At 50.3% G+C, this 21,624-nt stretch overlaps 1 protein-coding gene across 3 annotated transcripts; it reads right to left on the bottom strand.

Annotated features, from left to right (window-relative positions):
* Positions 1-354: 354 nt before the first annotated feature.
* Positions 355-19,342, bottom strand: SYNDIG1L (synapse differentiation inducing 1 like). 3 transcript variants are annotated; one of them, XM_082383978.1, is made up of 5 exons: positions 18,602-19,342; positions 4,576-6,012; positions 3,873-4,378; positions 2,237-2,377; positions 355-2,098 (listed from the first exon to the last, which is right to left on the bottom strand). In XM_082383978.1, exons 3-5 carry the CDS (start codon positions 4,296-4,298, stop codon positions 1,940-1,942), a joined length of 726 nt encoding a protein of 241 aa, XP_082240104.1. In that variant the 5' UTR covers positions 4,299-4,378; positions 4,576-6,012; positions 18,602-19,342; the 3' UTR covers positions 355-1,939. The 3 variants fall into 3 exon arrangements, with proteins under 3 accessions (XP_082240104.1, XP_082240103.1, XP_082240105.1); XM_082383977.1 differs by having other exon boundaries at positions 4,576-4,752; XM_082383979.1 differs by having other exon boundaries at positions 3,873-4,375; positions 4,576-4,752.
* Between the last annotated feature and the right edge of the window lie 2,282 nt (positions 19,343-21,624).

Genomic DNA, 21,624 nt, shown 5'->3' with positions numbered 1-21,624 from the left:
ATAGCTCCAGGCAGCTCAGTGGAGCCTCAGTCACCCTGGCTCGCATCCCTTCCGCCTGATCTCCAAGGCCTTCGAGTCTAGAAGGGATTTTTCTTCAGCATGGACCTCGCCTTATCTCGCAGAGTCAAATGCACGCCATCACCCTGCATTCAGGCTACCCTGAGCAGAGAAGTCCTCCAAGCCAGAGTGCCTCCCCCTTCTCCTAAGGCCTGGGTGTGGGCATGTCCTCTCAAGAACATGCTGCTAGGGGCCAGGAGCAGTAGACTTGGGGATGGAGGTCAGTCTTGGGGAAGAAATGGACGCAGGCAAAGGTGGAGGCAGGCGAGGACAGTAAGAGGCCCAGAGGGCACCAGGTGTTACAGAAATGTTTATTACAAGGATAATTATATACAATAATGGAACATTAAAACTGCTGATCCTGGGCCTGTGAGACTTCAGGGGATGCAGGGAATGGAGGGCTGGGTAACACCTGGGATTAGGGAGGATGGTGGGACAAGTTGGTGGATTCATAGCCCCGAGTTCTGGGTGGGGGACGTGAATGACCAGGTCCGCAGATTGTGCACAGTGAGGTCCATAGCTTGAACTCTGAAAGGCCTGCCCTCACAATGTGCTCCTCCTGCCTGTCTGGATGTCTCTAGAATTCTGGAGGATTCCTAGAGGTTGAGGGTGTTAAGAGCAGCTCTGAGCCGGGGTGCCAGTGAAGAAGCTCCAAGGCTGACCAGGGGTCCAGCATTCAGAGGTGGGAAAACATTACTGGCCTTTGAGACACAGGCCTGACCTTCCTCTTCCTTGAGTTGGTGGAGCCCGCAGTTTGGCTCCAGCCTGGATGTTCTAGGCATAATCCAAACAGCTTTGAACCCTCCTTGGGAGGCTCCTGCCACATCCCTGCCCATGAATACTAAGGGTCATCCCTTAGTATCCCTTAGATACATTCTCCTCATCCATCTAGACCTTGCTCACCTCCTCTAGGAAGCCTTCCTGGGCTGCTCAGCTGCCATGCCAGGCCTGTGTCCCTCCCCTCATCTCACTCACTACTCAGGGTCTCCTCGCTATGTTCCTACAGGGCTGGATCTAGGGTCCTGCGCTCAGTGGCTGCTGGGCTGATGGCACTCTCTCTCTGTCTACTTGGGATGGTGCCAGCTCAGAGCCCCCCGGGAGGAGCCTAGAAAAGGATGTTGGGGGAACAGGGGCAACACTATTCCGGGGCCCTCCAGGCTTTGTGTCATCTCATCTGCCTTTCGTTCCTGCACAGAGATGCTCCAAGAACCTGCCCTCAGTACAGAGTTTATACACCCGGGATGTCCCTTCTCTACCTAGAATCTACACTGTCTTACAAGCCCACAGGAGAGGTAAGCACCCTCCAGAACCAGAAAGACCAAGGGGTCCCTATGTCTCTATGTATTTCCCTCTTGGCTGGCTGAGGTCTGGGCATCATGAACCAGAGAGTGGAGTTGGGGAAGGTCAGGGTGTCCCAGGTGGAGATTCCTGTGGGCTGCAAGGACTGGCTCAGCTCCTCTTCTCCCCAGGCATTCCTTTCCCTCCCTGTAATCTGTTCTTTCTCTGTGGAGAGGTTAACAGAGTCGGGTAGTGGGGTGCTTGCAGGGCAGGAGACCCTTTAGGAAATAAGCAGAATGGGGAGAGGTCCCAGCTAGAGGGAGGCCCTGCCTGGATGGCCAGGTGGGCAGCCCTACCCTCTCCTGCTTCCCAACATAGCCTGGGCTGGAGAGTGATGCTTCCAGCCCTGCTTTAGGCTGGTTGCAACAGGCAGGAAGAAGTGAAGGTTGCACCCCTCAGGCTGCAGCCTGGGAGGCCTCCTCCCGATAAGCCACCCTCATGAGTTGTCTTCAGGGGCCAGGACTCCCCATAGAGTCTGCTACCCCAAGCCCCCCTGCCTCCTCAGGTGGAGCAGGGGAGTTGGGACGCCAGGACTTCTTGGCCACTAGCTGTGGCCATTCTGGGACATGTAAGCTGCCAGGGCTACCACCACAGCCACATAGAGACCAGCCCCGATGGCGATGGAGAGTGTGGCCAGGAATAGGGCCCGGCGGGAGGTGGTGCTGGCCAGGCGGAAGTCCCCCTTGGAGATGGCCTTGCTGGTCTAGGGAGAGAGAGGCGCTGATGAAAGGGAGCATCCCCACGCCCAGCAAAACAGCCCCAGCCCGCCAGGCCCTGACCCCAGGCCCCCCAGAGGAGCGAGGTGGCCAGAGCAGAAGCCCTGGGCCCCATGGGCTCTTACCCCCTGGGAGAAGTAGAAGGCAGCTATGCCCAGTGGCCAGAAGCAGCAGAGCATGGAGAAGATAGTGAGACCCAGGTGGTCCCTGGGAGGCAGCGTAAGGAAGTTGTCTTCACTTTCACTCTCTGTCGAGGTTGCATCACTCTGCAAAACATGAGTGGGCTCTTGTGACCTGGCCTAGGATCACCCATTGGCAGTGATGTGGGGCAACGGGCAGACCATCTGTTGTTAGTGGGAGTGTGGGTTGGGCTTGGTACTCTCTACCAAAAGCTTTGACAGTGAATGGCCCAGTGATTCCACCCTTAGGAATTTATCACTAGGAAAGAATACAGATATACACGTACCGGAATGTTCATCATAGGATAGTAATTGTGAAAGATTAGAAACAATCTCAACACCCAATGACCAGGAAATTGGGTTAATAAATGATGGAAGAACCTACAATGGGATACCATGTAACCCTTAAAAATCACCTTGTAGAAAATATTAGATTATGTGGAGCAAAACTGAAATATGTTCCTTAGAGAGGAAAGTTTCTGTTATAGAACTGTGTATATAGCAAGATCTCTTTTGGGGAGCAGGGTAGGAAAAAAACACATAAGTAAAAAAGACTGGAAGATCATCCACTAAAATAATAGTTATCTTTGAATGGTTTTCTATATTGACTTTAAATTACTTATATAATTAAGAAAACAAGAACAAGGTGAACTTTCCTCAAAGTCTAAAAGTCCATAGATGGATGGATGAATGGATAAAGACAATGTTATCTATTTATCTATCTATCTATCTATCTATCATCTATCTATCTATATCTATATGTACAATGGAATATTATTCAGCCATAAAAAGAAGGAAATCCTGCCATTTGGGACAACATGAATCTTGATGCATTATGCTAAGTGAAATAAGTCAGATAAAGAAAGACATATACCATATGATCTCACTTATATGTAGGATCTAAAAAAGTTGAACTCATAGAAACAGTGAGTAGATTGGTGGTTGCCAGGGGCTGGGGAGTGGGGGAAATGAGGAGATGTTGGTTAAAGAGTACAAACTTCCAGTTATAAGAGGAATAAGTTCTGGGGATCTAATACAGCGTGGTGACTGTAGTTAACAATAACGTATCATACAATTGAAAGTTCTAAGAAAGTAGATCTTAAATGTTCTCACTATAACAACAACAGCAAAATGGTAATTATGTGAGATGAAGGATGTGTTAACTAACCTTATTGTGGTAAACATTTTGCAATACGTACATGAATCAAATCATGGCATTATACACCTTAAACTTAAACAATGTTATATAGCAATTATCTCTTGATTGAGCTAGAAAAAAACAAGAACAAAAAATGCTATTAAAAAATTAAATATTCATAACCCTTAAAAATTGTGAATTGCTATGTTGTACACCTACTTACATAATATTGTAAATCAACTATACTTCAGTAAAAAAGATACCCTAATGCAGTTAATCTTAAAAAATAGCCCAAGCTAGTGTTTCTCAAAGTGTAGATAGCACCTGTGTCAGAAGTGCCTTTTCTTTGGTAACATACAGATTCCTGGCCCCCAAGCCAGGCCTACAGAATCTCAACACCTGGAGGTGAACCCAAGAACCTGCATTTTGAACACACATACTCACCTCCTCCTCCTCCTCCTCCTCCTGGTCGTCCTCTTGGCCTTGGAGCTCCTCTTGAACCCCGTAGGACACAGTCTGGATGGTGACATCCTCTTCCGCTTGGCCAGGTTCTGTGGACCGCTCCGTAGGCCCAGCGGGGGGCTCCCTGCTCTCTGTGAAGCTGGTTTCGCAGCTGCCTGCCCTGGGCTCCTTGACCTTGTCCCTCCCCAGGCGGCAGTTGGGCCTGTACCAGGCCTCCACGGCCAGCTGCAGGGATCCTGGGTCCAGGAGCTGGTGGGCGTGAGCAGGGCCAGCACCACCCAGGAGGTAGGAGTAGATCTTCTCCCGGCACGGCCAGGCGGGAGAAGCCTCGGGGTAGGGATAGGGGCCATGGAGGTGTGCGGGGTTCCGAGGCAGCAGTGGGTTCTGTAGCTCACTCAGACTCTCCATGGTTCTGGGGGCAGCTCTGGGGAGGAGAGCCCCAGAGCCCCAGGACTTGGTGGCCAGCTGAGCAGTCCTCAGAAAGCCTGCTGGGAGAGCAAGACAGACACTGAGGCCGGCATTCTAGATGCAGGACCAGAAGTGGTGAAGAGCACAGACTCTGCAGTCTGACTTGCTCTAGACCCTTCCTGTACCACCGGCCAGCCGCAGGACCTTGAGTTGGCCACTCAACTCCTCAGAATCTCCGTTTCTTTGTCTGCAGATTGGGGATAGCAGCAGTACTTACCTCATAGAGTTGGTTCATTCATTTATCCATTCAGCACATAGCTATTGAGCATCAGCGATGGCCAGGCACTGGACAGATGCTGGGGATGCGATGGTGAGAAGGGCGGGAAGCGGGGAGAGGAAGAAAGATGCACACTTTGTCTTCCAGAGCTTACAACCGGTGGAGAAAACGCCTGCCCTGAAGGAGAAGTACAGCAGAGGGTGTGAGAATGTACGATGGATAGAACTGACACAGAGGCGCAGGGGAGGCTTTTGAACTGAGATCTGAAGGAAGAAGATGAGCTGACAAGGTGAGGGGAGGGGGGACACGTTTCACGCAGAGGCCAAATAAAGGATGGTAGGCAAGGGAGCTGAGAGAAGGCTGGTGTGGCTCAGGGTAAAGAGAAAGGTGTGAGATGGAGTGCAGGCCCAGACCGTGCAACCCCGTTTAGGTCTAAGGGGCCTTCAGGGGTCTTGGCAGGGGTGATAGGATGAGATTTGGGTCCTGAAGCCTTCCTTGGGGCTGTGTGTGGGGGGTGGCTTGGACTGACTGTGACACCAATAGGAGGCTTTGCCATGGCTTCAGGTAAGTTGAGGACAACTGGGACTCAACGGTGAGGAGATGGAGAAAAGGGGGCCGGCCTTGGGAGATACTGACAGGACTTGGTGGCAGGTGGGATGTTGGGTTGACAGAGGATTTGTTCTAGGGTTGGGTGGGACCACCGTTAGCTCAGAGCTCGCTACATGCCATGTGCTCACAGAGGTCAGTTCTTCCTGAGGAAGGATGCTTCTCCCCAGGTATGGTCTTAGGGGGATGCACCTTAGGCTAACCTCCCTTATAAGGCAAATTGTGGGATCTGGGGCAGGGCTTCCTGGGTGCTAAGGTCTGGACTTGCACATCCCAGCTGGAAATGTAGACACCCTCAGGGGCTGCCTCTTCGTCTTTCAGCCAGCCCTGAGCACCTACTGTGCATTTGGGAAGGGCGCATAGTGGGTGCTCAGGACTGGCTGAAGGAGAAAAAGGCAACTTTTGGGTGTGTCTACAGCAAATCCATACACACTCTGGGGTGTGGCAGGTAGAAGTGGGGTCTGGAGAGAGAGGAGGGGCACGCCAGGTGGCCTCAGGAGGCTTGCTGTCTCCCTCCCAGGCACATCATGAAGCTGGTGGGGGCCAGGGTCATGTCTTGCCCTGGATTTATAACCTGGAGGTTGGAGACTCAGTCCTGGCCCTGACACTTTGGGTAACTTTCATGCCCTTCTGGTTTCCTCACCTGTACAGTGCAGATGATAATCCCTGCCCACCACACGAGGTTGTTTTGAGGATCCAGAGCTGGCCGAGATGCAAGTATGTTGTAGATTATAAGTGGGAGGGGCTGCTATGCTCATTTCTGGGCTTTAGAACTTGTCTTCACCCCCGTCCCTGGCCAGGGCCTTTTTTGGCCTTCTAGCTGGTGCTCTGCTAATGGTAAAGGGTGAGATATTTTTGCCCTCCGGGCTGAGTTTATCTTCCCCAGTCCTATTCCCCACCAAGAATTCACAGCCAAAGCCTTGCAAAGGACATTTCTTCTGCCCCAAGAGAAGTGGCTGGATTCTAGAAAGCTGGTTCTTGGGGAACCCTAAAGACAGAGCACGGCCCCAGTAATAATGCCCAGGGAATGGGACAGAGCGAGGGGAGGAAGAGGGCCAGGCAAGATTGGGGGAGGGCAGCGAGGGAGTGTCCTTGGGGGGCCAGGCTCTCCTGACTGGGTTGCTATGAGGGCAGAGGGTGGGCTGTTGCCTGCCTTGGGGCAAAGGATCAAGGAGAGACTGCCCCTGGCTCAGAAGCACTGAGCCACCGAGAGGTGCGGCCTTGGAGCTGGGGTTCCAAGAATGTCTAACAAAGAATCCTGGAGGGGCGTGAAGAAGAGCATGTGGTCCAGGTGCCCAGCTCTTCACCCAGGGAGGGCACAAATGGTGCTGGAGACACTAGACTGCTATGCGCCTGGAGGCCCTGTGGGTGCGTTAACCAGCTGTGGCAGAACTTTCTCCACATACAGACTGGGGAAGGGAGGGAGCTTAGGTCACTGCTTTCAGGGCTGCTCACAAATGCAGGGGCCTCACTACTTCTCTCTCTTTCCTCTCCAGAGGGCAAACATGCAGGGAGAGAGCCCTTGGACTGTAGTGACGTGGAAGGGCTCCTTCCTGCTGGTGGGGAGCTGGGCACCCAAGGCAGAGGCCTCACAGGGCCACGCTCACACCTCGGCTCCTTGGGGCAGATTCCCAGCAGGGCTAGTCTCTCTAACCCCCAAGGGCAGCTTCGGAGCCCCTGTCACAGCCTCCCCCCACCAGCAGATGTGACCCACAGATGTGGAGCTAAAGGACATGTGACCACAGGCACATGTACTCAGTTAGGTACGCTGAGTTTCCATTCCTGCTCCACCCCCATTAGCTTTTTGACCTGGCACAGTTACTGTCAGTTTCTCCACCTGTAACAAGAGGGGTTGGATTAAACAGCCATTGATGTGATGGTGGCACTAATATACCGTGATCCCATAGCTTCAAGGAGCCCCTCAGAAGTGAAATCCCCCCACTCCCTACCTTCTTCAATAGTCAGGAAGAGATGAGCACATTCAGCCCCCAGTGAGTGCAGTTGTCACCTTCCCCACTACGGCCCCTCCAGCAGGTTGAGGGAGGCAAAGGAAAGGCAACACGTCTATTTGCCAAATGGGCCGTGGAGCCAAGGAGTTATTGCCCAGCTTCCCGCTCCCCCTGGGCTGCCCCCGTCCCGGCCCTGCCCCTCCACCTGGCCCCTGCCCCTGCTCACCTCGCCCACCCTCTGCGCTTCCATCCAGGTGGGCAGAGGTATGCAGTGGCCTTTCTGAGGGAGTAGGGCTGGGGAGACCAGCCCTAGGGCCCTCGGAACAGATTAATGCACCAAATTCACCCCTGCTCTGTGCTCTGCCTCACCAAGAGGCCAAGTTCTAATCCCCCAGAAGCAAAGGAGGGATACTTATGTCCAAGAATCAGGCCCTGGAGCTCTGAAGACAATAGGGGCATTTGCAGGGCGCTTGTCCAGGGCAGGCAGGAGTGGCTGTGTCCCAGCTCACCCCCCTGCTCCCACCAGCCACCCTCTCTTGGTCAAAGTACACCCAGCTGAGCCTCGGAAACCCAAGCCACACAGCCTCGCCTGGATCACTGCTCTCCAACCCCCCAACACACACATACCCTGATGGCACCTTTAGCAGAACTTCTCAGCACTTCATGCACAGACACGAAGTGTGCATTCACCCCGGGTTTTCCACAGTAGGGACAAACTGGAAGCCACCTGAACGTCCAACATTTGGGGACAAGTTAAGTAAATTATGGTGCAACAACACAACAGTACAAGGCCTTCAAACAGGTTTGCAAAGAGGAATAACATGAGAAAATGCTCTCTGCAGATTCAGCAAGAGGGGAGCAAAGAACACCGTATGTGCACGTAATCTCAACTCTGCCAAAATGTCAACAGTGATTATCTCCAAGGGTGGGAGCACAGGTGCTTTTCATATTTTTTTTTTTTTTGACACCATGTTTTTTCTGTTTTCCACATTCACTTTTTTACGATGAGCATGCACTACTTTTAAACCAGGCAAAAATTAATGGATTTCTTCTGAGCCAAATTATCTAAAATCAGTTTATAACCTCCCCAGGGGGCTTCCCTGGTGGCGCAGTGGTTGGGAGTCTCCCTGCTGATGCGGGGGACACGGGTTCGAGCCCTGGTCTGGGAGGATCCCACATGCCGCGGAGCAACTGGGCCCGTGAGCCACAACTGCTGAGCCTGCGCGTCTGGAGCCTGTGCTCTGCAACGGGAGAGGCCGCGATGGTGAGAGGCCCGCGCACCGCGATGAGGAGTGGCCCCCACTCGCCACAACTAGACAAGGCCCTCGCACAGAAATGAAGACCCAACACAGCCAAAAATAAATGAATAAAAAAATAAAAATTAAAAAAAAAAAAACCAAACCCTCCCCAGGCTGGGGCATTCCTTCTGAGTTTGGAGGCTGAGCACAGCATCAAAACCTGCCCCCCGCTCCCCCAAGTATGCACAGAGAGGCACGTCACACACACATGCACATACATGCACTCACGCAAGTGCATACTCACACCCACACCTCCAACCAAGTCAGGGGCTGCAGTACCTGCTCACAGTCAAGCCAAGGGTCACGGTTCTCTAACAGGTCATGTTCTTTCCATAATCTGCTAGGGCCACACAGGAGTTCACCGAGCTGACCCTGGGGACCCAGCACCGAGTCCTGGCCAGCAGGAGGTGGTGGCTGGGCTCCAGGTCCAGCCTTCTCTGCCCTTGGCCTGGCCTGACCTTTGGCCTGTTGCTTAGGGCTGCCTCTCTCTCTCTGTTCCCTGGAATAAGGGACCAGCATTCAATGCAGAGCAATTTTCATCTCCACCTCTGCTGCCTGGTCTCACCTGGACTGCGTGTCCTTCCAAACTGTGTATGGTACTGGGTACATGCACACTTGCTGGTGAACATGTTCCTGTGTGTGTGTGTGTGTGTGTGTGTGTGTGTGTGTGTGCACATGCGCACGCGCACGTGTGCACTTAGCTCCAGAGGAAAACATGAGATGTCTGGGATTCTGAATGTAAGAAGATTGCTCCAAACGTGTGGTCATGGCTGGAGGTCTGGGCCCCGCAAGAGGAGAGGGAGAGAGGTGCGTCTGTGAAGCCACAGTCCCTGGCTTGTTTCCTTTTGAGCTGAGAAGTGAACTGGGCCCTAAGGTTTTCCATGCCCTGATTTGGGAAAGGAGAGCACAATGACACCTCCCAGACTAGGGACAGGAAACCACCCAGGAATCCACCGGAGTCCAAATACAGCCTCCCACGGGAGTCTGATTGCACTGGAGTCCAGTCATACAGTGTGACATTAGTTTGTTTATCTATAAAATGTATGGAAAGGGTAGAAGGAGTGGAAGGGGTTGATTTTTAACAGCTCAGCTCAACATGACCCTGGGATTCTACTGGGAGAAGAAGAAGAAGAACTTACTTATTGAGCTTTTTGCAATGTGCCAGGAACTGAACTGTTCTAAACACTCATTTTGACACTATAATTCTAGTGGGAGAATAACAATAGGACAGAGGGCTTCCTTTCCAGCAGTTGCAGACTAACTTGTGTTACACCGAACTAGCCAATGATAGCTAGAAAAGCTAGGGGAAAATATGAAGGCATTGAAGAATCACCAAGGGAGCAAGAACTTGAGGGGTCAAGGTGCCAAGATTCCACAGAAGAGAGAAACATGGTAGTGGTTACATGACTGCAGGTATTTCACAAAACTCACTGAATTGTACACCTGAAATTAGTGACTATTATTGTATGTATATTATACCTCAAAGCTGATTTTTTTAAAAATACAAAGACTAAATTTTTAAAACAACACAATCCAACTACATCCTACTAATAATCAATGTACCCTAAATATAGAAATACAAAAAAATTCAGATTTAAAGGATGAAATAATAACACCTCAACACTTACTAAATTCTTACTGTGTTCCAGGCACTGTTCCAAATTTGATGTATTATCTCATTTAATCCTTACAGTAACTCTATGAATCATTATCTCCACTTTACAGATAAAGACATTGAGGCATAAGAAAGTTATAAGTGCCCACAGGCACACAGCTGGTGAGTGGTAAGTTGGGCATGGACCCTGGAAGTCTGACTCAAGAGCGACTGTGCTCTGGTGTCCTTACATGTCAGCTGCCATCTATTGAGTGCTTGCTTTGTTTGAACACCATGCCAAGTGCTTCAAATGCAGTTATCTCATTGAATCCATCCTCTTTCACATGGGTGGGGAGGATGCAACTCAGAGAGGTTAAATAGGTTTTCTGAGAACACACAGCTGGAGAGTGACAGAGCCCCATTTGACCCAGGTTTGTCTGATCAGAGCTCATGCTGGCCTGAACAGCATCAAGTTCAGGATTAGCTGTGGGCATCAGGCTTAGAGGAAGTTTTTTGCATGCACTGCCTGGTGGGCTCTGAAATGTCTGGGAAGAGGCACCATGAATACTGTTAAAAAGAGACCACAGGCGCAGTGGTTAAGAATCCGCCTGCCAGTGCAGGGGACACGGGTTCGAGCCCTGGTCCGGGAAGATCCCACATGCCGTGGAGCAACTAAGCCAGTGCGCCACACCTACTGAGCCTGTGCTCTAGAGCCCGCGAGCCACAATTACTGAAGCCCGCGCGCCTAGAGCCCGTGCTCTGCAACAAGAGAAGCCACCTCAATGAGAAGCCAGTGCACTACAACGAAGAGTAGCCCCCACTCACCACAACTAGAGAAAGCCTGCGTGCAGCAACAAAGAACCAACACAACCATAAATAAATAAATAAATAAATAAAAGAGAGAGACCACAGGGACAGTGTGATGTGGGACCAGGAAGATGGGGTCAGTCCTCATCAGAAGCCTGTAAAATTATAACAGCTACTATTTACTGCATCCTCACACGAGCCCCGTGTTTCACACACTTTATCTCAAAACTGTACAATTCATGAAATTGGCTATTATTATTTCTCATTTTTCAGATGAGGAAACTGAGGCTCAGAAAAGTTAAGTAACTTGCCCAAGATTAAACAGTGACAGACCCTGGATTTGAACCTAGGTTTAACTGAGTCCAAATCCTGGCCTTTCATTTACTACACCTTTCAGAGCCTACCCGTGTGTAGAGGGTTGTGATAAATGGTGTGGGTGTGAGCATAGTGAAGACTTGGTCTTGAATGGGTTAAAACCAGCGCCTTAGTGAAGGGAATGGGAAATGGGAGCTTTAAGAAAAGATTAAGAGATTTTCGGTGATTTAGCAGCCCAGAGATGGCTGCCTAGATAACCTTAAGGTCCGGATTCAAATAAATACAGAGCTATTGTGAGGGAGCTCAACCTCTGACCACTATCTCTCAGTGCAACAGGAGAGATTGCTTCTAAGCTGTAAGATAAAAGCCAGAACTTCCTAGCAGGGCAGAAGATTAAATAGAAATGATTACAATCCAGGGAAGAGGTGCTGTCTTTAAGAATAGGTGCTAGACCATCTTCCAGGCAGATAATATGTAAACTGTTCTGTAAACTGTGAAGTGCTGTGACTTTGGTGGCTGTTTGTAGATGGCTTAGGGCTGGATTTGATGATTTCTGGCCTGTAAGCAAGAGAGCCCCCAAGCCAGCTTTGGAGTCATGGTTGCAGCTTGTTGCATCTCACAGTAAAGAGAGCAAGAGTCAGGGGTTGGGGTTAGGTTGGAAGGCAGCAGAGTTGAGGGAAAATGGGGAATTCAGCTCTCTTTGCTTCAGCTGCCTGCTCAGGAAGCTAACGCAATGGATTATCCTTTCTCTCTCCTCTGTCTTCAAAGGCTCCAAACTCCTGATCCTTCCTAATGGCACTTAAACATATTGTTATTCGCCTGGCTTAAAAAAGTGATAACTGTAAAACTCAACTGCCAATCCTTTCCTCCCATCGAGAGGCAGGGGTCTATGTCCCTCCTGTCTAATCTGAGTGGGCTTGTGACTGCTTCCACCACAGAGCACAGCAAAAGTGACGCTATGAGACTTCAGAGGCCAGGTTATAAAAGGCCATGAAGCCTTCACCTTGTTTGCTAGACTACTCACTCTTGGGACCCTGAGCTGCTGTGGATTACTCTGAGGCCGTCATGCTGGAGGGGCTATGTGTGTAATGCTCTGGTCGGTGGAGCCTGCTGAGCCCAGCCTTCTGGTCATCCCCAAGATGCCAGACATGAGTGAAGCCATCTTGGACTTTTCAAACCAGCCCATCTGTCCTCTGAATACCACAGGGTGACCTCTGTCCATGCCACATGGAGTGGAATAATCACATAGCTCAAACCTGCATGAATTTCTGACCCTAAACATTGTGAGATATAATAAAATGTCCATTGTTTTAGCCACTAAATTTTGGGGTAGTTAGGCAGGAACAGATAACTGGAACATCTGTCCTCAGTGCCACTTCCCCGCTTCAGCTCCTGTCCTCTCCCTCTCCTTTACCTCACAGCTGCACTGCTCAGAAGCACTGTCTCCATGCACATCAGAATACTTCAGCTCTCAGCTCAAAAGTCACCTCCTTAGGGAGGTCACCCGTCCATCCTCAGCCTGGATTTAGGTTGCCTGGTTATCTGCTCTCCAGGCTCCAGCTCTTCCTCTCCAAGAGCTTATCATGGTCTCTATATACGTGTGATTCCTTGATTAGTGTCTTTCTCCCTCACCAGAGCTCGTGAGCTTCGAGAGGGTGGGGACTGTGTCTGCTCCCTCATACTTGCAGCCCCTTGCCTGGCACATAGTAGGCATTCCATAAACAGTTGATTTCATGAATGAGTGAATGAATTAGTGAATGAGTGAGCTAGGTGTGCTGAATCTCCTCCTTAAGAAAGTACTTTCCAGGACTGGGATGGGTGGAGCACATCTGGCTGGGGCACATTTAGCTCTGCACAACAAACATTTCTTAAGCAATTCAGACCAGTTCTTGGAATGCAAAAACAAACCAGAAGTGGTACCTGTTTTGAGGAGGAGTGGAGAATACAGACTAGCAAATACAAAGTTTCAATGCCATGGAGTAAGTTGTGCTAGCCGTCCATGGAGTGTTATGTGTGCCCTGATGTGGGACTCCTGTCCTGAGATGGAAGTGGAGGTAATGGTGGGAACTAGGAAAAGGCTTTCACAGCAGGTGACATGTGAACTGAGTCTTGAAGAAAAAAATGAGTCATTAGGTAAGACAATGAGAGAAGAGCATTTCCAGCAGAGGAAACAGCACAGAGGCATGGGGTGGTGTTATAGAGGGGAAACCAGGTGGCTTGGTATTGATGGAATCAAGCAAGAGAGGTGGGAAGGCTTCCTATTCCTTGCAGAGAAGCTTTTTCCTTTGGGCAGTGGGGAGCCAATGATGGTTGTAGCAAGGAAGTGATATGGTCATACCCATGTTTTAGGCAGAGCACTCTGGGTGGCAGCAGAAAGGATTTGAAGAGTGTGAAAATAGAAGTTCTGTTAAGAGAATATTGTAAAAATGCGGGCAGGAGAGGATGAGGATCTGAACCTGATCTATAGCAAAATGGATGGAGATGAAGAGTTATACCTGAGGAGTAGTTAGGAGGCTAAATGAATAGGACTTTGAGACTAACTATACGTGAGGGAGAGGTAGGAGCAAGAATGACTTCCAGGTTCTGGGTTTTTTTTTTGACTAAGTAGAAGGTGATGCCACCAACTTAGGCAAAAAATCTAGGGGGAAGCTGTTGGTTCAAGAAGGCAGCCTGAGCACAAATGACCACCTCTTCTCCCTCTTAAGTTTCCATTAAAATGACAGGACATATATTTTCAAAAGAATAAAACCACAATAAAACTGGAAAACAGAAAAGAATGATATCAGTGGATCAGAAACACAGAGGAATTTCTAGGAGATAAAGAACAGATAAGATTCCCTGGTGAAGAAATCAGTATAGAGACACTCACAGTCCCAAACACCAGAAGTAAGAACAATTCCTGTTCAAAGGAGAGGCCTGTTAGGGAAACAAACTTACCCAACTTCAGAGGATTATGAAAAACAGCTACATGAAAATAAAAGAGAAAGATTAAATAAACAAATAGAAAATTGACCCAATAAGGTTCCCAAATCATTCAAGTTATAGAAAAGATATTAAAAATTTTTTTCAATTCATGTCCTTAGAGAGATGTAAGAGGACGTTGCATCCATAAGAGAAGAACAGGCTGCTATGAAAAAGGAGCAGTCAAAGAACAAAAGAGTATTTTTGAAATTGAAAATAATTGTCTAAATTTTCAAAAATTCAATGGAGAAGCTGGATAATAGAATGGTCACAGTTAAAGACTAACTTTTTCATGTAAAAGAAAAAGTTAATGAAATTTCCCAAGACATAGAGCAAAAAGACAAAAAGATGGAAGATATGCAAGTTAAGAGACATGGAGGAGAGTCCCAGGAGATCGAACATCCATCTAACAGGATTGTCAGAAAGACAGAACAGAGACACTGGAGGAGAAAAATAGTAAATAAAGAAGTAAAAGCAGAACGTGTTTCCTGAGCTGAAAAAAAAAAAAAAAGAATATTTAGATTGAAACGGGTCATCAAGTACCAAGCTGGAAAAAAGAAACACACACACACACACACACACACACACACACACATGCAAACGAAAGAGCAGAATGAGAATACGTGTTTGAGTTTGGTTTTAAAGTGCCTTTGTGATATAAGAGTAGAAACTCCACCTGGCAATTGATGTATAGCGTTGAAGCCCTGGGTGATGGTCAGGGCTGGAGAGAGATTTGAGAATGATTGAAGGACCTATGGAGAGTGAGGAGAAGAGGGCTGAGGGGGAAACCCAGGAAAGAGAGAGAAACAGCTGGAACACTTCTCAGCTCCAATGGGAAGCTTCTCAGTTGCTCTTTTCCCAGGAACATCAGTCCACCCTCTTTTTTATCCACTGCCACCCTGGGCTCCTATAGGCTGGACTGGCTTCTCCTTCAGAGCAAAATCCGCTTGCCTGTGGGGTGGGTTTGTGGCTGACAGAGGTGAAAATTGCTGGGAGAATTGGGATGGTGACAGCACTACTCAAATTAGTCCATTTTCAGGTGGAAATCAAATCTTTATTCTTGCTGAAACAACCTGTCTCCCCACTGAAGCAGCTCATTCTCAACCACTTAGAATCAAATAGTGCATCTAATGGTGGAAGATAACACATCTAGCATCGGGCCCTCACTCCCTGCTTGGTTTGCTTGGGGCAGGGGGGTGAGGTTGGGAGGGGGCAGGGTGGTAGAGGAGCTGCAGGGAGGAGGGAGAGAGAATAAAGGAGGAGGCAAGAGAAGAGAGGACCTGGATACAAGGAGCAGGAATGAGATCAGTCCTTAGTGTCCCCTGGCTTGTAGCAGAGGGGGCCCTGCTCCAGGCAGGCTGTCCACCGAGCTCCTAAGAAGGGAAGGAGGTTGTAAAGTGCCAAAGGTTTAGAGATCTGGGATGTTTCTTCTTCCCAAATTGAAGTCTGTTCCTTCTGCTTTTTTCTCCCTGGAATGGTGTACTTTAGGGCTGGAAGTCCCTTGAGGATGCACAGATGAATTGGCCTTTTGAACCTGAAGGTAATTAATAATGTACAGATTTCTCCAGATATTCTCTGCCTCTGTCACTTTGTATGTGCTACCAGGGAAAGGGGCCTGCATGTGAGTATTTCAGTTTCAATCTCTTTCTTCACACACACATACACACACACACACCATTTCTGAATGACCATGTCACACTGATTTCTTCCTCTTCCTCAGATCTCCCTGCCACCCATCCCCCCCTCCACCCCCAGCTCCAGATAACTGAGATCAACCAGTCACGTGCCAGGGGTGACTCTCTTCTTCCCTTTGAGGCCTTGTGAAGAGGGTCAGAATGGGAGCCTCAGTAGGGAGGGGGCTGGAGGGGAAGATAAGAAGTAGCCAGTGGGTAGTTTTCCCTGGCTGGGAGAGGAGCCAGATGTGTCTGCCTGGGTGACCAGAGGTGCCCTGCACCCTGACAGCTCTGGGGGTGGGAAGTCTATCCAGACAGCTGCAGAAGGAGGGGTGCTGCACTGTTCTAGTCCCCGCAGCAGGCCAGCACCCCGACAGACCAGTCTCGCAGAAAATAAAGCCCCTTTCTATGCCTTCTGCTGCCACCGTTGCCGTCACTTTGTTAGGAGGGTTAGTGACTGTCCATTAACTCCGGAGAGCTGAGAGCTGATTCTCGCCAGCGCTGCACCAACAGCTGGGAGCCAGAAAGTGCTGACATGGGGGAGGGGCTGATTCCCCCACCCTGGCTGGGCGTTTGCAGGGTAAGTCGGGGAGGTCACTGGCATGGCTTGCTCAGCTCTACCCAAGTGCCAATTAGCTAAGGTTTTTCTGAGCATCACTGGGCCTGCCGCAGTTGAGGAAAATCATTGTCAGAGAAGATCATTTTGTTTTTAAATTTAAAAACTCTCCCCAGGGATGGATCTTTCCTGACTGTGTGCCCTTCTCTAGTCTTCTTAGAAGGGGGATCCCTACCAGGAAGCATCCCTGGGAGGAAATGGCCGAGGACTGGGTCCTCACAGTGATGTTCTGGGGGGAGTGCTTTCCTGGCCTCTTGGCTTGGAGGCAGGGACCCTCCCAGCTCAGCAACTCTGTACACCCTCATGACTTTCTCAGGGAAATAAGGAAGAGAGGGAAATCTGAAGAAAACACCAAAACCATACATGGCCTTTTCTGGTTCCTTTGTTCCCTTCTACTCCATTAATAAAATCTAATTCTTTACTGAGCGGGCATAACTTACTCCCCAAACCAGGTTAATAAAGCTGGTATTCTGTGTTCAAGGAGAACTGAGGGATCTGTGGGCTTGGCCCTCAGAGAGCCCCACAGAACATCAAGGCTTAGAATCTTAAAATTCATCTAGCTCAACCCTCTTCTTTTACAGATGAGAAAACTGAAGCCCACAGAGGGGAAGGGAGCTGCCTGAGACAGTCAGTGGCAGATCTGGGACCAGAACACAGGGCTGTTGACTTCCAGTCAAATGCTTTTATTCTGAGATATTTTAAAACTTCATTCTCTTATTTTACACCCAATTACTGAGTCCTTACTATCTTCCAGGTGCTATGGGGGAGGGGAGGTGTGGAGGAAAGCAAAGAGATGAAAACAACACAATCCTTGCCTTCAAGGAGCTCTTTCGCTAGATCTGTGATTCTTGGGAAAAAACAAAACAAAACAAAACAAAACTGTGAGTCAGACTCTCACCTTATATTGTCTTCTATAGGTGATGATGGAAGAGGAGAAGGGGAGGGAACCCTTTGGGCTCCTCAAGATTTATAAGTTGAGCTTCACTTACTCTGGTGCCCCAGGAAGGCCAAGGACAAAGAAAGCCATGGCCGGGCTGGGAGAAAATGGGGTAAGGGTGGCAATGATCAGGTCTCCGTCAGCAGGCCTGACTGGTGGATGGGGACAGTGACAGCAGCTCACACTTGTATGGTGGCACACAGCTGACAAGCCTTCAATCATGGGCATTGTTTCATTGACTCCTAAGGCAGTTCCCTGAGGTGAACAGAGCAGCTACCTTATCGCCGCTTAGGTATGAGGAAACTTGAGGTTCAGAGAGCTCAGGTAACTGCCCTAAAGCCAGTAAATGCCAGCGCCCAGCTAGGAACTCCTCGTTTAGTGCTCTTTCTACGACTGACAGTGGAGAAGTTGTGCTGGGTCGAGAGGATGGGGATAAAGCAGTGGTCAGCCACAGCGATAGGCCAGACTTCCTCTACGCAGTTTTATCTTGATCACTACATTCTGCCACTCAGAGAACTCTGTCCTGAAGAACTGGAAGCACTTTGCAGGCCTGAATGAGCTCATTCAGCATGCTCTTGCCAGACAGAGGGAGGACTCCAAATGGAGGCTCTGTCGAGGGTCACCAGTATTCAGTCACATAATAGAAAATGGGACTCAGGTTCCCCAGCTCTGCCCTCATGCACCAAGCAGCGTGTTGCAAAACCAGCCTCCTTCCATGAGAGTCCAGAGGGCCCCAGGAAAAAAACTGAGGTATCTTCTGGTACCTCCCTCCTTCTCTGGAGAAATGGGCCTGGCCCATCCCTTGGCCCAAGGGCCATTTGAGGGCAAAGAAATGTTGAGGCAGGAGGGACCAGAGACACCCCAGTCACCCTTATGAACAGGCTTGGAGGAGGAGACGGGAGCTTAGTGAAGCTGGCTCAGATTTCCCTAGTGTCGCAGAGCCCTGGTGGACACTGGGGTACCCGGAGTCCAAGAGACTCTCATCAGTTCCTTGTGAGCAGGGTGTCTCAGAGCTGCCCGAGGTCGGGGTCAAGGCCTGGTGGTGTAGGGTCAGGGTACCCAGGTGCCTGGCTGGGCCCCAGTCCCTCAGGACCCTCCCAGCTTCTCCAGCCTGTAGGGGGAAGGGTAAGGATGGACTTGGCGCTATCTCGGGCCGCCAGCAGGAAGTCAGAGCCCCCATCGCTGAGAGGGGTCCCACTGCCCTCCCCAGCTCAATATCCCCTAGGCGCCTAGCTGTGCGCTCCCGCTGCGCCCCCAGACGACTCCTTACCTGTCCCGCAGAGGGCAGTCCCACCTCCTCCGCGGGGCTTGGGGGGCCCGGCATGAGCCGGTGAGCGACGGCGCCCCCGCCTCGCGGCTTCGGTGAAGCTCCCAGAAGGGCGCCTCTGCTCCCGGCCCCGGGTCCCTGCCGCCTCCGCCGCCGCCGCCGCCGCCTCTTCAGCACCGCGGACAGCTTCCTCCCGCCACCCGCCGCCGCCGCCGCCGCAGCCCGCCCAGCCCGGCGTGGTCCCGGGAGCCCCTCATCCTGACTCGGCCCCGCCGCCGCCGCGCAGCCCTCAGCCCGGCCCGAGGCGGCTCCGCGCCGACTAGGGAGAGCAGCGAGCAGGGTCCCCCGCCTCCCCGCCTCCCTCCGCCGCCGCCGCCTCTCTCTCGCCTCCGTGCTCCGTGCTCCCTTCTACGCTCCGGAATCAGCCCACCAGGCACTCCGGACCCGCTCTGGGGCGGGGCGGGGCGGGGCGGGAAGTCGGGGGAGCCCAGAGGAGGCAGCGGAGCGATGGGCGCGCAGCTGGAACTGGCGTCTCTGGTTCCTGGAGCCGAGCCCCCTTTCCCGGCCCTTTTCCTCACCCTACTCCCGCATTCCCCCAGAAGCGATGGGCGGTACTCCCATTTTGGAGCCCCTAGGCACCCAAGCCCGGAGTTTTAACATTGATCTGCCCTAAAAAGAAAAACAAGCAAACAAAAACCACTTATTGAGCACCTACTATGTACCAGACACTACTCCGGGTTTTAATGTTTTTAACCACTATTATCTTACATTTAATTTTCTTAACAACTCTATGAGGCTGTATGTATATATATACATTTTTTTTTTCTTTTTCTATTTTACACATGAAGACGCCAGGCTCATAGAGATTAAATCTCTCGATTTAGAGGTAACAGTGCTGTGCTGGGAAGTGCACAGGCTTTAAAGACTGTGGGCCTAAGATTTGGTCCTAGTGTCTCTCTTATTAACTATATAACTTTGAATAAGTTACTTAACTTTATCAAGGCCTTGAGTTTCTCCTTACCAAATTGAGGAGCTGAATCACCTCATAGGGGTCATATGAGGACAAAGTGAGATGGCATGTGTGACACATTGGCCCCAAATAGGCCCTCAGTGGGTGAGTGTTCCCCTCAGTTCTCCCAGAGTGGTACCTGATACCCTCAGATATCAGCCAGAGTTTCCAGCTGCTTTGTCTCTCTGACTGTGTTGCTCTTTATCACCGCCCCCCACTCCCCCACCATCAGTTTCCATTTTTTAAGTACGGAGGTATCCTCATCTTGAGTGTTAGGAGTGGATGAGGCTATTTTTTTTTACAAGGTTGAGTCTCACCATAGTACCAGGAGGTTGGGAAAGGAGAGGAGTCACATTTTCTGAAGGTAAATATGGGCCTGCAAAGTAAACCCCGGAGCAAGCTGAAGCTGGGACTGGGGATGGAAGGAGGCCCTGAGAACCAGGCTCTGGCAGTGGGAGTCCTCCCTCCCCCATCCAAAGATACCATAGCACACTGAATGGTGGTCTCTGGGACACCCTCACTCCCACATGACACGGAGTATCTGGACCAGTTCCATTTAGCTCCTAGCATGCACTATAAGAGCCAAGAGACCAAGTCATGGAGCTTGGGTCTCCTTCTCTTCAGGGCTGGGCAGAGAACTCCCTAAGCCTTGTGGTCTGTCTCAGAGTTGATATTGGTGTTTAACCTGCTGGGTGTTGAAGATATTCTTGCTTTTCTTGTCCCTGCCCCATCAGAGTAGAAACCCCAAGAAAGGCTCTTGGACCACTCAACCTGAGGCCCATATAGCATCTGTACAGACATCCCCCACCCCCGCACAAGACACTGTCCCTTGAGTCTATGTGCCCTCTTGCACCTTTACTCCCCTCTGTCCTCCCTTTCACAGGGGATCATGGTCCCCTACTTGGCCTTAGCCTCCCTCTGCTTTTCCCCTCCCTAACCTGGTTTTGCTCCACATCTGGGCTGCATACCGAATTACTAATCAAAAGGATAATAAAAAAGCCAGTGAAGCAAAAGCTGCCTATAAATTCTAAATACTAATGTTGACAATTATATGCTGTCGCCTGGAGGGAAAACTGAAGTGAGGCCACTGGTGTTGTGTCAAGGGCCCTGGTCTCTGGCCCACCAAGAGCCCTGAGTTCTAGTCTGCTCTTTGTCACAAATTGGCTGTGAGAACTTAGGCAGTTGCCTAATCTCCCTGGGCCGTTTCTTCTTTAGGACTATAAGCCTCTTCAGCAGCTTTGAAGCAAGTGTAAGGGCCATCAGCACCATGTGAAACTTGTGACAGAGAATGGTGGGCCAATGCACCAGTATGAGTTTGTTTTAAGGAAATTACCTTTTATCCTTCACAAGATATAGGAGGCAGCTCAGGAACTGAAGCATCTACAGCTGTGCGAAGTTTCCATTCCATTCACCATTCCCTTCCTTTCTTTCTCCCTTCCTTTCTCCATTGAGCATTTTCTGCTATGTAATGAAAGTCAGCTCCCCTGCTAGACTCTGAAAATACAAAGTAAAAGCCAAAGTCTGTGTCCCTGGAGGAGCTGCCATGAAGGGTGGTGGGGTAGCTAGACATGTTAACCAGCAATTCCAACACATCAAGATAAATACTATCATGAGGTAAGTGAAAAGTACACAGAGAAGGAAATGATTAGCTCTATCTGGGGAAGTCCCAGGAGGCTTCCTGGAGGAGGTGACATTTGAGCTGAGTTTTATTAAAGCATGAGACATTCCTCAGGCAGGCCAGGAGAGGAGGAAGTTCGGTGTAGAAAGGCTGGAGTGAAGAGATGAGGCTGGAGGACTGATGAGGAAGCTATAGCAGAGTCCAGGAAAGAAATGGTGAGAACATGAATAAGGCAGAGTCAGCAGGATGGGGAGCAGGGGATGGGGTTGAGACACTTCTGGGGGAGAATACAGTGGAGAGATTGGTTGTGGGGAAGGGAGTAGGGCATCAAGGATAATGCTGAGGCCTCCTGCTTCTGGGAAGCTGATGCTACCTACAAGAGGGCCCTGGGAGGGAAAC

The sequence above is a fragment of the Balaenoptera borealis genome (genome assembly GCF_965194805.1).
Source record: "Balaenoptera borealis genome assembly, chromosome: 3".
In the NCBI taxonomy this organism is placed as follows: Eukaryota; Metazoa; Chordata; class Mammalia; order Artiodactyla; family Balaenopteridae; genus Balaenoptera; species Balaenoptera borealis.
Note: the sequence above shows the minus strand (reverse complement) of the source record. Positions and strands in the feature narration are given on the sequence as shown.

Coding starts and splice junctions, on each gene's coding strand:
- SYNDIG1L (XM_082383978.1), bottom strand. CDS start 4,298: ATGGAGAGTCTGAGTGAGCTACAGAACCCACTGCTGCCTCGGAACCCC. Junction 2,378..3,872: donor AGGAGGAGGAGGAGGAGGAG/GTGAGTATGTGT, acceptor CATGTTTTGCAG/AGTGATGCAACCTCGACAGA. Junction 2,099..2,236: donor CCTTCTACTTCTCCCAGGGG/GTAAGAGCCCAT, acceptor CTCTCTCCCTAG/ACCAGCAAGGCCATCTCCAA.